The sequence below is a fragment of the Nycticebus coucang genome, chromosome 10 (assembly GCF_027406575.1).
Source record: "Nycticebus coucang isolate mNycCou1 chromosome 10, mNycCou1.pri, whole genome shotgun sequence".
In the NCBI taxonomy this organism is placed as follows: domain Eukaryota; kingdom Metazoa; phylum Chordata; class Mammalia; order Primates; family Lorisidae; genus Nycticebus; species Nycticebus coucang.
In genome coordinates, this window is record NC_069789.1 from 122,077,100 (window position 1) to 122,093,153 (window position 16,054).

The 16,054-nt window shown below is 48.1% G+C and overlaps 1 protein-coding gene across 1 annotated transcript; it reads right to left on the reverse strand.

The window, feature by feature from the left end:
• Window positions 1–4,643: 4,643 nt before the first annotated feature.
• On the reverse strand, window positions 4,644–9,684 carry DMRTC2 (DMRT like family C2). The gene is made up of 8 exons (XM_053604881.1): window positions 9,461–9,684; window positions 9,224–9,381; window positions 8,895–8,971; window positions 8,443–8,623; window positions 8,161–8,287; window positions 6,513–6,573; window positions 6,186–6,360; window positions 4,644–4,783 (listed from the first exon to the last, which is right to left on the reverse strand). Exons 1-8 carry the CDS (start codon window positions 9,682–9,684, stop codon window positions 4,671–4,673), a joined length of 1,116 nt encoding a protein of 371 aa, XP_053460856.1. The 3' UTR covers window positions 4,644–4,670.
• Window positions 9,685–16,054: the final 6,370 nt, after the last annotated feature.

Below are 16,054 nucleotides of genomic sequence, written 5' to 3' on the forward strand. Positions count from 1 at the left end.
TGGCTGCAAAGAACCATGATGGCGGAAGTACAGAGGAATCTGATAGAAAGAGGCCAGGCCACAGACAGCGCCTCCAGAAGTGTGGAAATGGATTTTGCCTGGGCGGAAGTGGGAGTAGTAAGGGCGGAACTCTCATGGGGAACAGAAGGAAAGGGCAAGAAAGAAATGTGGCCACCATCTTCTGAGTAGTCGCGAGAGCTGAAGACGGAAGCCCCACCCCTTTTAGGGCGGAAGTTGCTTCAGGACGGCTCGGCCGGAATAGGACTGAGGCGCTGAAGGTGGGGAGGAGATGAGGGCAGGGACCGAAAGGCAAAGGCGGGATCTTTGGAGAAGTTAAGGTTTGCGTTCTGGTGTCTGTATGTGTGAGCTCAGACTATTTGGATTTGTTTGCCCCGCTAACCTGTGTAGCATTAGGCACTCTGTTTTCTCTTTCAGGGCTCAGGCTCACTATTAAAAAAAAAAAAGATACTGAGATCCTTATCATTTCCCATTTTATGTGACTGCTCCTGTATATGGTTCTGAAAGGACAGCCTTGCTTGCTAGCGGAACAACAGAAAGAATATTTACACATAGTTTCTCAATAAGGGCTAAGATCAGCTCTTTTGCCGACAGATACCTCCCTTAGTTCTGTTTTCACAATATCTAAAGAGAGCAGAGAAGACAGAAAAGAAAACATGAATATTTTTACAGTCGCTAAACTTACTGAGTAAAACCTGCCTCTTAGAAATGTGGTTTTACAGTCTTGAGGAGTTCTTGGGCGGACAAGAACAAACAGCAGGGGGCAGGGAGCGAGCTACAGACCTCGGTTCCTGCTCCCGAGGCAGAATCAGTGACAAGAAGGCAACCATCAGTGATAAGTCTGACTCCAAAGGGAAGGCAGCCTGCTTCTGTAATCAGCTTGCCCCTGAGAGAAGGGGAGATGCAGCAGTTCACATTATCCTGTTAATTTGGCTACAGCTATAAATCTTCTTCACCTCCTAAATAAAAAGACTGATTGAATAGCTGATTTTCTAGCCCAGCACACTCCCTCTTTCTCCTCTGTGCTGGCCTTTTCCCAGTAAAATAAACTTTTCTTTCTGTCCTCAGTCTTTATCTGAAGAGATTTCTCTCAAAACCCACATAAACTACCCTGTTTCCCCGAAAATAAGACATCCTCCGAAAAGAAGACCTACTACAGGAAAGATAAGATGTCCCCTGAAAATAAGACCTAGCGCATCTTTGGGAGCACATCTTAAAATAAGACACTGTCTTATTTTCGGGGAATCAGGGTAGTTCACATACTAACGGTGTGTCACGTATTCCAGCAATGTGTGTTTTTTTTAGTGACTGCTCTGTGCCAGGCAAGTTTATCCTGCGACTAGTCCTGTAGTAGTTCATTCATGATCTCATTTAATTCTTTTATTTTTTTGAGACAGAGCCACAAGCTGTCACCCTGGGTAGAGTACTATGGCATCGCAGCTCACAGCAACCTCCAACTCCTGGGCTCAAGCGATTCTCCTGCCTCTGCCTCCCAAGTAGCGGGATTACAGGCGCCTGCCACAACACCCAGCTATTTTTTAGAGATGGGGTCTCACTCTGGCTCAGGCTGGTCTCGAACCTATGAGCTCATGCAATCCACCCACTTCAGCCTCCCAAGTGCTGGGATTACAGGTGTGAGCCACCACCCCTGGCCTCAGGATGGTCTTGAACTCGTGAGCTAAGGTGATTTGCCTACCTCGGCCTCCTAGAGTGCTGGGATTATAGTTGTGACCTATCGTGCCTGGTACTATTTATTTATGAGAGAGAGTCTCACTCTGTTGCCCAGACTAGCCTGCTGTGTCATCATAGCTCACAGCAACCTTAAACTCCTGGGCTCAAATGATCCTCTTGTCTCAGCCTCCAGAGTAGATGGGACTACAGGCACTTGCCACAATGCTCAGCTAGTTTTTCTGTTTTTAGTAGAGACAGGTCTTGTCTTGCTCAGGCTGGTCTGAGGTCAAGGGATCCACACGCCTCAGCCTCCCAGAGTGCTAGGATGACAGGTGTGAGCCACGGCACCCAGCCTTTCTGCCACTTATTATTTAAGTTAACAAAATCCATTTCACAGTCTTATTAAAACTTGAGAATAGGCTGGGCACCTGTAGCTCAAGCAGCTAAGGTGCCAGCCACATATACCAGAGCTGGTGAGTTCGAATCCAGCCTGGGCCTGCCAAACAACAATGACAACTACAACCAAAAAACAGCTGGGTGCTGTGACAGGTGCCTGTAGTCCCAGCTACTTGGGAGGCTGAGGCAAGAGAATCACTTAAGCCCAGAAGTTGGAGGTTGCTGTGAGCTGTGATGCCACAGCACTCTACCCAGGGCGAAAGCTTGAGGCTCTGTCTCAAAAAAAAGACAAAAAAACAAAACAAACAAAAAAACCCTTGAGAATAATTTTATTATCTCATTTATTTTTTTTTCAGAACCAATATATATGTGTTTGACCATGTATTTGTTATGCATGCTTAACTGGAAACCACCATATACTTAGATAATTTATATTCACTTTTTATAATGTTAGTTCTGAGTCATTTACACTTAATTCATGAGTGAGTCAATTCACTAAATATTTCTTTTTTTAAAAAAGAGAATTCTCCAAAGGAGCTATGGAATGTTTCATCAAAGGAAGAGACAGCGTGAATATAGGATTTTAGGAGGGTGAAACCTAGGTAAAATTTACAATAAGCAGAATCTTGATAGAGTCAAGGCAAAGGAGTTAGATCATGCCTGGACTAGGAGCAGGCCCAGAATCCTGTTTCCTTTACAAGGTTAAGATAAATGTGCAATGTCTCCAAAAACCTCTCTGATGCTATCACCTTGGTTGGAAATCATGACTGCTTCTCTGTGTCAAAGTGACTTAGACCTTCCAGGTAAGAGTGAGATTCTCACTATTGCTGTGCTTTTATTTATTTATTTATTTTTGCAGTTTTTGGCCTGGGCTGGGTTTGAACCCGCCACTTCTGGCATATGGGGCTGGTGCCCTACTCCTTTGAGCCACAGACGCTGCCCTGCTGTGCTTTTAAAGAACAAACTTGTCACAGTCTATAATTTATTATTATAATTATTATTATTTGAGGCAGAGCCTCAAGCTGATGCCCTGGGTAGAGTGCTGTGATATTACAGCAATCTCCAACTCCTGGGCTTAGCTGATTCTCTTGCCTCAGTCTCCTGAGTAGCTGGAACTACAGGCGCCTGCCACAATGCCCGGCTATTTTTTTGTTGCAGTTTGGCCGGGGCCAGGTTTGAACCCGCCACCCTTGGTATATGGGGCTGGCACCCTACCCACTGAGCCAGAGGTGCCACTGACTGGTCAATTTGATAAACTTATAAATAAGGCCAGGTGTGGTGGCTAATGTCTGTCTTAATGTCTAAGATGGGTGGATTGCTTGAGCTCATGAGTTCAAGACCAGCCCGAGCAAGAGAGAGACCTGTCTGTAAAAAAAAAAAAAAAAAAAACTAACTGGGCATTCTAGTGGGCGCCTGTAAACAGTCCTAGCCACTCAGGAGGCTGAGGCAAGAGGATCACTTGAGCCCAGAAGTTTGAGGTTTCTGTGAGCTGTGATACCACAGCACTCTACCAAGGGCAACAAAATGAGACTGTCTCAAAAAAAACAAAACCCTATAAACAGAGATTTTTTTTTTTTTTTTTCAGACAGAGTTTCCCTATGTCACCCTTAGTAGAGTGCTATGGCATCACAGCTCACAGCAACCTCCAATTCTTGGGCTTAAGTAATTCTCTTGCCTCAGCCTCCTGAGTAGCTGGGACTACAGGCACCCATCACGCCTGGCTATTTTTTGGTTGCAGTTATCATTGTTGTTTAGGAGGCCCAGGCTGGGCTTGAACCCACCATCTTCGGTGTATGTGGCAGGCACCCTACTCACTGAGTTACGGGCACCAAGCCAACTTATGAGAATTTAATGCTCCCATGTGCCTGTCCGTTAAAAAAGTGTCTTCCATGAAACCAGTTGCTAGTGCCAAAAAAGGTGGGGGACAACAAAAGGTGGGGACAACTGCTCTAGACAGTTAGAAACTGTCTAAACCTGGCACAGAGCACTCAATTACAGAATCGGTGAATCCCCCACTATTTCTTATCTGGCCAATATAAGAAATCCAAGTTTGTGTTTATATATGGTAGTTATTGAGTAACTGATTTTCACTTTGAGAAGTGAATTAAACAAATCCTTTGTTAGGATAAACTAGGTTAGGCTGTGGTAATAAACAATCCCCGAGTCTCAGTGGCTTAAAACAACAAAGGTTTATTTCTTGCTTACTGACACACACCTGGGCACAGAATGGAAATGCTCTCCTGTTTTCCATGCACAGAGACAGACAGGAGAGCATATGTATGTAAAGAATCATGGAGCCCTGGAACATGAACTCATAGAAAAACATATTTAGATACTGGGCAGCTTAAACTGCACAACTCTCTTTTTGGGAAGTTTTAAAAGTTCCCAGGACCGAAGAAGGGGTCTGAGAATACCCACCTTTTGCCAAGGAAATGCCCACACTACAAAAGGAACTGAAAGCTAATGAAGCACCTGAAAGCTTTAAAAAAAAAAAGCCTAAAGCTTGTAGTGCATTAAATTACATGGATACACCCACTAAACATGCAGGCTATCCACTCCCTGCCCCAGCAAGGCAGCTTCCACTTCTAGCTCAGGAGAGAGATGGACCCCAGACGCCCAATATGCAGAGCAACGGCAGGGGCTGGGCTGGGTCGGAGAGGTGGGCCAACAGGCTGGAATCCTCTTCCTCCAGCAGGAGCTGTTATGTAGGTAGGAAGGAAAGGGGCAGGACCAGGTCACATCCTCTCCCCTCCCAACTGCCCGCCTTTTTACTCCATCCAATTCATACCCTATCTGTGTTCACCTGATCTCTATGCAGACCTCCTCGCTGATTTTCCCACCTCCAGTCTTGCCTCCTTCAATCCCTATCAAAGCCACAATACTTGTTTTTCTAAATCCCAGGGTCTCTGAATTTGTTGCTGCTTTAGCTCAGAAACATTCCCTAACTCCCTTCACATACAGTTGCTGGTCGAGCCTCCTAAGCCTGGCATGCCAGATCTCCATGTTTGGAAGCCTCTCCAGCCTCATCTCCCTCTGTTCCAGCAGTTTCACCAGCCCAGCTTTCCCCACCCGTTATTTGGACAGGGGAATTCTTAGCTTTCCTCTCTGTCACCCTAGGTGTTTCTCTCTCTTCAAGCTTCCTCCAGGTTTTTGGCTGAGCCTTGTAAAGACATCCTGGTTCCTCAACCAGAATGGAAGCTCCTTGAAGGCAGTTATCAGACTTCCTTCCACGACAGACCCTCGTTACCTCTTCAGCCCCTCTCTGGACTTCAGCAGACAAGTTGGGTCTAGAGCAGCAGCTCTCAACCTGTGGGTCGCAACCCCTTCGTGGGGAGTTTGTAACAATGAAAATACATCCTTCGTATCAGATATTTTCATTACAATTCATAACAGTAGCAAAATTACAATTATGAAGTAGCAATGAAAATAATTTTATGGTTGGGGATCGCTATAACATGAAGAACTGTATTAAAGGGTCATGGCATTACAAAGGTTGAGAACCAGTGGTCTAGAGAGAGCTTTGGGCTGGAGTCAAGAGACCAGGGTCTCAGGTGGCACCTGTGGCTCAGTGAGTAGGGCACCAGTCCCATATACCAAGGGTGGCAGGAACCCAACCCCAGCCAAACTGCAACAACAACAAAAAATAGCTGGGCATTGGGGTGGACGCCTGAAGTCCCAGATACTTGGGAGGCTGAGGCAAGAGAATTGTCTAAGCTCAAGAGCTGGAGGTTGCTGTGAGCTGTGACACTACAGCACTTTACCGAGGGGGACAGAGTGACACTCTTAAGAAAAAAAAGAGATCAGGGTCTGCTTCTCTCTCACTATATGCCCTTGAGTAAGTCCCTGCCTCTCTCAGGACCTCACTTTCCTTGACGTCAAGGAACTGGATATTTGCTGTTGAATGCAAAACTGATAAAACAGATCCACCAAATAAAACCATTACAATCACAGGGCCAGGCCCCCAGGCTCCTGGCCCTGAGGATGTTGAACTTGTTGATCCCTAATCTCCTTGATTAGTCTCTGCTTTCTTCAGTGACCTCCACTTCCCAATCATCCCTATCCCATCCTCTCCTTTCAGATAGGGAACAGGCTATGGTTACCTGGTGGGCCACAGGGGTGAAGCAGGGAGATCCAGGCAGGGTTGGGGGGTACAGAAGGGGTCAGGCGGGGAGCCTGGGATGAATCTTTCAGGCCCACAAGGGCCTCAGCTGCTTCCTGCTGCAGCTGTCTTTCTGAGGGGGCAGATGTCCAGGTCAGGCGAGAGGCTCCAGGGGCCTGCAAAGGAAAGGGGGAGAAGCAGACTGGGAACTCCTACTTCTGTTCATCCTCTGTTGCCTCAGTGCCTAGTTCCTTCATGGTTTCCTGCTCTTCCCTTCCCCAGGTTCAACTTCCTCCCAGGGTTCTGGATCCCACTTCCTTTCCAGGACCTGTGGCTGTAGCAGAAGAGGGTCTGAGGTGCCACATGACTGGAGTATCAGAGTTGAGCACCTAGAATCAAGGAGAGAAAATATCATGATGGTTAAACACACGGACAGATATGAACACATGGAAAGAGGGGCAGGATTTTGCTATATGCTGATACAGGAATCCAAGAGCCTGCTAGGTCATTAGGGTTTGTGAGATTGGACAAATCCTGCTCCCTGTCTTGGCCTGCTTTGTCTTCTGTAAGGTGAAAATGTCTTTCTTTTTTTTTTTTTTAGAGACAGAGTCTCACTTTGCTGCCTTTGGTAGAGTGCCATGGCGTCACAGCTCACGGCAACCTCCAACTCCTGGGCTTCGGTGATTCTCTTGCCTCAGCCTCCCAAGTAGCTGGGACTATAGGCACCCGCCACAATGCCTGGCTATTGTTTTTTTTGTTGCAGTTTGGCCGAGGCCAGGTTTGAACCTGCCACCCTTGGTATATAGGGCAGGTGTCCTACTCACTGAGCCACAGGCACCTCCCTAAGGTGAAAATTTCTACCAGCTTTCCCCCAGGGCTACTATAAGGAGTACAGAAAATCATTGGTGTCAGTAATTTTCTTTTTTTAATTATAAGATGGAGTTTTGCTTTGTCTTCCAGCCTGGAAAGCAGTGGCACAAACATAGCTCACTGCAACCTTCACCTCCCAGGTTAGAGTGATCCTCATATTTCAGCTTCCTGAGTAGTCAGGACTACAGGTATACCCCACCATGTCTAGCTAATTAAGAAAAATATTTTTAGGGGCTGGGCACAGTGGCTCAACGCCTGTAATCCTAGCATTCTGGGAGGCCGACGTGGGTGGACTGACTGAGCTCACAAGTTCGAGACCAGCTTAAGCCAGAGCAAGACCTTATCTCTTAAAAAATAGCCAGGCATTGTGGCAGGCATCTATAGTCCCAGCTACTTGGGAGGCTGATGCAAGAGAATCATTTGAGCCCAAGAGTTTGAGGTTGCTGTGAGCTGTGATGCAATGGCACTCTACCAAGAGCGACAAAGTAAGACTCTGTATCAAAAAATATATATTTTTAGAGATGGGGTCTTACTATGTTGTCCAGGCTGGTCTCAAACTCCTGGCATCAAGTGATCCTTCCACTTCAGCCTCTTAAAGCACTAGAATTACATGTGTGAGCCACCATGTCTGGCATCAGTTTTTAATTAAAAAAAAAAAAAAACCTGAAAAAAAACACCTAGAGGGTGCCCTACTAGAGTCTGATTCCTCTCCCCCCCAGTTTCCTAATCCCCATGGAACTTGAAGGATAACCTGCTTCACCTTTAGGAAACTTTCCCTAATGGCCTCTAGCTTCTCGCCTAGGCCTCTGAGACTCTCACCATCACTGCCCCACATTTCAGCAGGCAGTCCTACCCCACCAAATCTCTTTAAGCAGAATTTAATAGCCAGAGCCTGTGCTAGCTGTATTCCATACATTATTGGTAATTCATATGACAACTCAAGAGTTAGCAAAACAGACTCAAAGAAGTAAAGATATTTGTCCAAAGATTCACAGCTAGGAAATGATGGCACTAGGAAAGCTCTGCTTTGTCTATTAATCTGAGATCTTTTCTTATCATCAGCACAGGCTTAGTCTCATGACATACATTCTTCTCTCTGTACTTACGTGTGGGGTAGGCTAGAGGGCCCCTGAGGCTCTCCAGAAAGAGGAGCTGTCAATACCGGGCGAGATCCAGGGCAAGTGGTGAGGGGCCCATGAGTAGGCAGCCGGAGGGAGGTGCCAGGGTCAAAGCCTAAGAAGGGTAAGAGAATGCAGAGTGTATAGGGGTCAAAGGTTATGGTTTCTGTCCACCCTCTCCCCACCAGTGTCCTCTTCCTCCTCCCTTTCTGACACATGGCAAATCAGCACTCAAATATCTCTTGAATAAATGTTGAATTATCATCTTACCAGGGAAGGGATGCAGAGGGACAGCAGGTTCTTGGCATAGCAAGTGGCATACCACTGGGGGTGGCATAGAAAAGCCTGGGGACAGCCAGTGTCCAGGGGCCCAAGGGCCTGGAGGCACTGGAGTCCAAGGCAAAGGCAAGGCTTCTGGGGGGCGGCTGAGTAGCAGAGGACCCCGGGAGTTCTCCTGCAGGGGTAGAGGGCAAAGGTTGGAGTTGGGTACAAGGCTAAAGGAGTGGACATGTTCTGGCATAGGGGTAGAACTCCAAAACTTTAGAGCCAGGAGGGCCTTAAGGTCCCACTCTCTCATTTTGCCTACAGAAAATAAGTGATTTGTCCACAAGTACATAGCAAGTCAGTGCTAGGGCTAGAAGCCAGGTATTGAGGGCAAAGAGGAAGAGCTCTGGGGAGAAGTCAGGGTGGGAACCACTGCCTAGGGCCTTGGGTCTCCTTACCTTCCCAGGGGGTGTCAGCGCCAGTGGGACTGTCCCATGAGGGGTCAAAGGCTGGGGTGCTATGTTCTCCTTTCCAGCTGTGAAGGACCAGGAAGAGGTCTAGTGAGCCCTTTGTCCTGACCCCAACCCTAAACTGAATCCTTATCTTCCTCTGGTCACTTTCTACCAGCAGATCTCACTGTGTCTTCCTGGCACTGTCTGAGGCCCAAGAGAGTAGAAACACACTGCTTAAAATCATACACCACTTCAGTGGCAGGACTGGGATTCTCTTCCCCACTTCTGCTTTCTCTGCCCAAATCTCTACCCCATCCCTGGCCAGAGACACTCACAGGGGACACCTGGTCGACTGGTTCCCTTCTTGACACGGCTGGGAGCTTTGGGAGGGGCCGCCCCTCTCCTCATCAGTCCCTGGGCCAAGTGCCTCTTTAGCTGGGCCTCCTGCTGTCTTCGCAGGGCCACCTGGGCAGCCATGACCCTCCGGCGCTCCCTAAAAGAGGGAAGGGTTGGCCCATCAGCTGCCCTTAGGAGGTGGTCCATCCTCCTCCCCTCCTGGACCTCATGCTCACAGGATGAGGACGCATTTGTGACACTCGCAAGCCTGAAAGAGGCAGAGGCGCTTGTGGCCTTTGAGGTGAGCAGTGACACCATGGTTGCGGCAGCGAGCGCAGGTTGGAGAGCGGCTGATGGCTCTCCTGGGGATAAGTTCCATGCCCTGGGTGGGTCTGGTCTCAGCCGCTGGGGTTGAGTCAGAGGGGCAGTGGTGGTCAGCAGGCATCTCATTGGGTTCCATGGATCTAGAAGCAGGAACACAGGGTCAGGACCAGTGAAGGCCCCCCACCCAGCCCTCCTGGCCTGTAGGCTTTCCCCCTGCCCACTTCTGGACTCCGCCTTCACTTCAGCTTCTCCCCTTTGCTTCCCAAGACCTTTCATAGGTATCCTCCTTCCTAAGAAAAACCCCTCTCCTTTTTCCTTTCTTTCTTTTTTTTTTAGACAGTCTCACTCTGCCACTGTGGGTAGAGTGCTGTGGTGTCAAAGTTCACAGCAACCTCAAACTCTTCAGCTCAAGCTCCTCTTGCCTCAGCCTCCTGGGTAGCTGGGACTACAGGCACCTGCCACAACACCCAAATATTTTTAGAGACCAGGTCTTGCTCCGGCTGAGGCTGGTCTCGAACTCATGAGCTCAAGAGATCCGCCACCTCAGCCTCCCAGAGTGCTGGGACCACAGGCACCTGCCACAATGCCCAGCTGGTTTTTCTGTTTTTAGTAGAGATGGGGTCTTGCTCTGGGTCAGGTTGGGCCCAAACTCCTGACCTCAACCAATCCACCCACCAATCCACCCACCTTGGCCTCCGGAGTGCTAGTATTACAGGCTTGAGCCGCCTCACTGGCCTCCTCTTTCTTCTGTGTTCTTTCAACCCAAACAGTATTTTCTTTTCTCACCGGCATGTTTCCCATATACATCAATCCCAGTTTCAGGCATCCTCAAGCCCCTCACATTTCCTTAAACGATTCCTACACTCACTTTTCCACCATATTGTGTGCCATCCATTGGTCTTTCCTGGCACCATTGTCAACCATCCTTATCCTACCTTTGTGCTTTTTTATCCGATTCCTACAGATATTTTTACACCCCGCATTCTATCCTCCTTCATCTCCTTCCTCCCTTTCCTTTAGTCTCATTTTGTTCCTGCACCCTTTGACATCAGAATCCTCTTGCGCCCCCACTTCCCAATAATTACATTCTTCTCGAGATTCCCTGCCCCACTTTCGGTAGTAATTTTCATTCACTCCCACTCATTTCACAAATGTTTGCTGAGCCCCTGCCATGTACCACGCCCGGATCTAGGGCAAAGGCCTTCTACCAAGGCTTGAACTTGTCTCCTGTACCGCAGGGTCCAGGTTTCCATGCAAACCCGTGTAGTCACTGCACCCAGCGCTTCACGCTCTTGTGCCCGCTTTGACAATTTATCTCATGCTCCCCCCGCCCCCCGCCCTGCACCCTTCCCACTCAAACGCCAAGCTGCGGCCACCCGCCTCCAGGGTCCCAGGGAGGGGGCGGGGCACTGGGAACGCGCCGAGGGGCCCGCGGCGTGGGGGAGGGGAGAAGCGGTGCGCGAGGAAGGGATGCGAGGGGGAAGCGGAGGGGGAGTCCAGCGTCAGAAAGAGAGAGAAGAGGTGGCAAGGAGGGGAGGAGCCGTGTTCGCACAGCCGGCCCTGTGGTTACCACAACTTCGAGCAGTGTCACACTCAATCAGAAGGAGGGCAAGGTATCAGGCCAGAAAGGGTACAGCGGAACTGCCAAGCTCGCGCTGGTTTTCCCGCCCCTTCTCACGAGGACCAATGAACTTCAAGTGCTGCCTCCCACGACCCGAGGCGGACGACCAATGTGCTTCAAGATCCTGACCTGACGACCCACCCCTTCCTTCTCCGCTGCTTTTTCATGCCCCTGACTATCAGGCCAGCCAATCATGCCTCGAGTTGAGTCTCGCGCCTCGTGCCCCTCCCCCCGCGTGGACTTTCTTCTCCTCCTGGGGGGAGGTGGCCAATGGGGCGTCGAGTACTGCCTCTGGGATGGAGGCTGGTCCCGCCCACCAGGAACGGCCCTCCCAGCGCCACTTGTGGGGTGTGCGCATGCGCAGCTTTTTCTTTCTTTTCTTTCCTTTTTTTTTTTTTTTTATTTTTTTGTGGCTTGCGTTTGCTCCGGTGGCTTGTGCTCGCTGCGTGGGTTCTCGTGTTTCCTCTCATTCCTCACCTGGTGCCTGAGATTTCCTTCTCCCTTGTCCTTTTATGCGGCCTTCTGGGGCTCTGACCTCAGGTTGTCGCTTCTGATTTTGCTAACCTCGATTTTCACTTTCTCTCGGACTCTCTCCGCCTGCCAGTCCTGCTGCTTCATTCCCTAATAGCCTGGTCGCCTTTCCCCTTTCTTGGCTTTCTCAGACGGCTCTAGTTTTTCTGTCCCTCTGAGCCCCGAGCGCGCGTCCCCGTCTTGCATTTCCCCCTTTCTTGGGGCTCCCCCGTTGCCTTCTCGGTGTATTCCTAGTAGAGCAATTCACGCTTTCTCTCCTCATTCTCTCCGTTGTCCTCTTTTCCCTGTGCGTCCCTCCCTGTCTCTTTCTCTCTCTCTCTCTTTTTTTTTTTTTTTTGCAGTTTTTGGCCGGGGCTGGGTTTGAACCCGCCACCTCCGGCATTTGGGGCTGGCGCCCTACTCCATTGAGCCACAGGCGCCGCCCCCTTTCTCTTTTTTCATTTTCTGGGGTTGACCTGCCGCCCCCAGTCCCATCTCTGTGCCTGTGCCTCATTTCCCACCCCTCCTCTTGTCTCTGCTGGTCCTCCTCTGCCTCCTTGTCGGGTCCGAGGTCAGTTGCACCTGCTTCTCTGTAGGTTTCTGTTTTGTAGGGGTGGCAGGTGACATCCCCTCTGACTGCCCCTCCCCTCCCCTTTTGAGACAGAGTCTCACTCTGTCATCTTGGATAGAGTGCTGTGGTGGCGTCATAGCTCACAGCAACCTCAACCTCCTGGGCTTCAGCAATCCTCCTGCCTCTTCCTCCCCGGGTAGCTGGGACTATAGGCCCCTGCCCAACTCCTGGCTAGTTTTTCTATTTTAGTAGAGATGGGGTCTCACTCTTGCTCAGGCTGGTCTCGAACTCCTGAGCTCAAGCAATTCACCCACCTCAGCCTCCCAGAGTGCTAGGATTGCAGGTATGAGCCACTGCTCCTGGCCTTATTTTATTTTATTTATTCTTATTTTGGAGGATTTCATTCCAATCTGTTGTGATTGTGTCCCCACTTGTGCTCAGATTGTTGGGTCCTGTCTTTCTGCATCCCAGGCTGGTGTGTGCCATCTTCTCTGATGGGCCCCAACCCCTCTGTGAATCCTCTGTAGCTTCCCCTTCTTCTTGTCGTGTTCTGTCTTTTCTGTGGGTCTTAGCACTTTGTTCATCACAGATTTGGGGATTACGGAGGGTGTCTGTGTGTGGCGGTCCAGGCAGAAGTGCCCCCCCACAGCTGTACTGCTGTGTGGGGGAAGTGGTGCTAGATAAAATTAGAAAGGCTGTTTGGGGCCAGTCTGGGCTGGACTGAGTCAGGCTTGAATGCTGGCTCAGGAGGTTGAATTTGACCCTGTAGATAATGGCAGTCAGAGGGGATGCCACCTGCCACCCCTACAAAACAGAAACCTACCGAGAAGCAAAGGGAACAAGAAAGAGACACACAGGAGAACAAACATTTATGGAGAGATCCACAGTAGCCTGGAACTTTGTTAATCTTCACAGTGATCCCATGAGATGGATTATTAGTCCATTTCATAAATGAGGCAGACTCAGTTCAACACATTGCAAAGATCACACAGCTATTAATAGTGAGTAAGGGATACAGATTCCAACCTTGGTCTATTTTGGAATCTGAAGCCTATAAACCTATGAGCTCTTCCATATATTTTTTTAGTTATTTTCACGAATCCCCAGTCTCCATTTTCATTTTTTTTTTTTTTGAGACAAGGTCTCACTATGTTGCCCTCGATAGAGTGCTGTGGCATCACAGCTCACAGCAACCTCAAACTCTTGGGCTTAAGAGATTCTCTTGCCTCAGCCTTCCAAGTAGCTGGGACTACAGGCGCCCTCCACAACACCGGCTATTTTTTTGTTGCAGCCATCGTTGTTTAGTAGGCCCAGGCTGGGTTTGAACTCGCCAGCCTCGGTGAGTTGAGGGAACAGGAAAGCTTTCCTTGGTGAGACCAAGGGAATACACAACACAGAGGGGCTCCACACCACAGAACATCAAGCAGCAGATAGAAGTAATTGATTTCAGCCTCGGTGTATGTGGCTGGCGCCCTACTCACTGAGCTATGGGCGCCGAGCCTCCATTTTCATTCTTGAACCTTCCCATAGACAGTCAATTCTATGGTGGTTAGTGTGTGTTCTCTTGGTTTGTGTGTGTTCTCCCAAGATGTGTAGTGTCTTATGTTGGTGAGTTTTTAATTTATGCAAATGAGTTTATGTTCTTTACTGTTTGAAATAATCAGCACTGTGCTTTTACCCTCCATGTACACATGTGTAGGTGAAATCTGTTACTTCTGTCTGCTGCTTGATGCTCTGTGGTGTGGGGCCCCTCTGTGTTGTGTATTCCCTTGGTCTCAGTGAGGAAAGCTTTCCTGTTCCCTCAACTCACCATCACCACAAAAATGCTTCATCCTTGTCCATGTTCCTTTGTAGATAAAGGGGGAAATTTTGGTTTTAGGTACCTGGGGCATCCCAGTAGTGGGTATTTACAAACCTAATTTGACTAAATATTGTCAGACTTCTCCCTGTACTGCAGCTTTGGGCTTGAGACACTGATCAGAACTCCTCTGTTCCTCTGGGGCTAGAAGAGGATCCTATCTCTTTCTCCCCAAACTACCCATGAGCAGCAGTGCCCAAGGATTCCTTTTTTTTTTTCTTTCTTTGAGACAGAGGCTCTCTTTGAGGCCCTTGGTAGAGTGCCATGGCTCATAGCTCACAGCAACCTCAAAGTCATAGGCTCAAGTGATTCTCTTGCCTCAACTTTCTGAGTAGCTGGTACTACAGGCACCCGCCATGACGTCTGGCTAGTTTTTCTTTTCTTTTCTTTTCTTTTTTTTTTTTGTAGAAATGAATCTCGCTCTTGCTCAGGTTGGTCTTGGATTCCTGGCCTCAAGCAATCCTTTCTCCTTGCCTCCCAAGAGTGCTAGGATTATAGCACAGTGTGAGCCACTGTGCCCAGCCTCAAGGATTCCTGTATCTGCACATTCCTGCCAACACTTACCTTTTTTCCAGCTTACTGATCTTTACCAGTCTGATAGATGAACAGTTGTATAGATTGTATTTCCCTGATTTTTGTTGGGTTCCAGAGTCTCTTTACATGTTTGTTAGCCTATCTGGTGTGCTTCCCTGAAGATTTTCTCTTTGTATATGCTTGGCCTATTTGCCTATTAGCGTTGTTCCCTTTTTCTTGTCTATTTGCAGGAGATCCTTGACTGTTCTTTTTTTTTTTTTCTGCAGTTTTTGAACCTGCCACCTCCAGCATATGGGGCCGGCGCCCTACCCCTTTGAGCCACAGGCGCTGCTCGCTTGATTTTTCTTGTTGGCTTAAGGCATTGCATATATTCTTGTGCCAATTTTGGCATTTAATCTTGTTTTACTCTGTTAGTACCATGTGCTAACCAATTGTGCCACTGGAGCACTATTTAATCTTATTTTAGAAATTTATCTCCATCTAGGTTTTCAAATTTATAAATGTAGAGTTGTTAATGTTACTTTAATTAATTAATTAATTAATGTTTTTTTGAGACAGGGTTTCGCTCTGTCACCCAGCTGCTGTGCGGTGGTGTGATTGTAGCTCACGACAGCTTCAAACTTCAGGGCTCAAGTGATTCTTCTGCTTCAGCCTCTTGAGTAGTTGGGACTATAGGTGTGTGTCACCAGACCTGGCTAATTTGTTTTTTATTTTTTGTAGAGATAGATAGGGTCTTGCTATGTTGTCTAGGCTGGTCTCAAACTCTTTGCCTCAAGTGATCTTTCCACAATGGTTTCCTGAAATGCTGGGATTACAGGCGTGAGCCACTGTGCCTGACCAATGATACTTTCATTGTTTATGAAATATCTGCTGTCTGTTACTTACCATTTTTCATTCTGCATTTTATTTGTATTTTCTCTTTTGATCAGATTTGCCAAAGACCTCATTAATGTAGTCAAATAATGATTCTTTTTGGTAATAATTTTGTTGTTATTTAAATGATTTCTGCTATCATCCTTCTTTTCCTTCTTTTTTTTGTGGAGAAGGATTTTCCTTGTTGTCCCTTGTACAACTTCAGCTAATCATGAATACATTTATTTTTAAATCTTTTTCTTTTTTTTTTGAGACAGTCTCACTTGTCACTCTTGGTAGACAAGAGGGGTATCACAGCTCACAGCAACCTCAAACTCTTGGTCTCAAGTGATTCTTCTGTCACAGCCTCACGAGTAGCCGGGACTACAGGCACCCTCCACAATGCCCAGCTATTTTTATTTTTATTTTTTTGTTTTTTTGAGACAGAGTCTCAAGCTGTTGCCCTGGGTAGAGTGCCATGGCATCACAACTCACAGCGACCTCAAACTCTTAGGCTTAAGCGATTCTCTTGCCTCAGCCTCCCAAGTAGCTGGGAATAT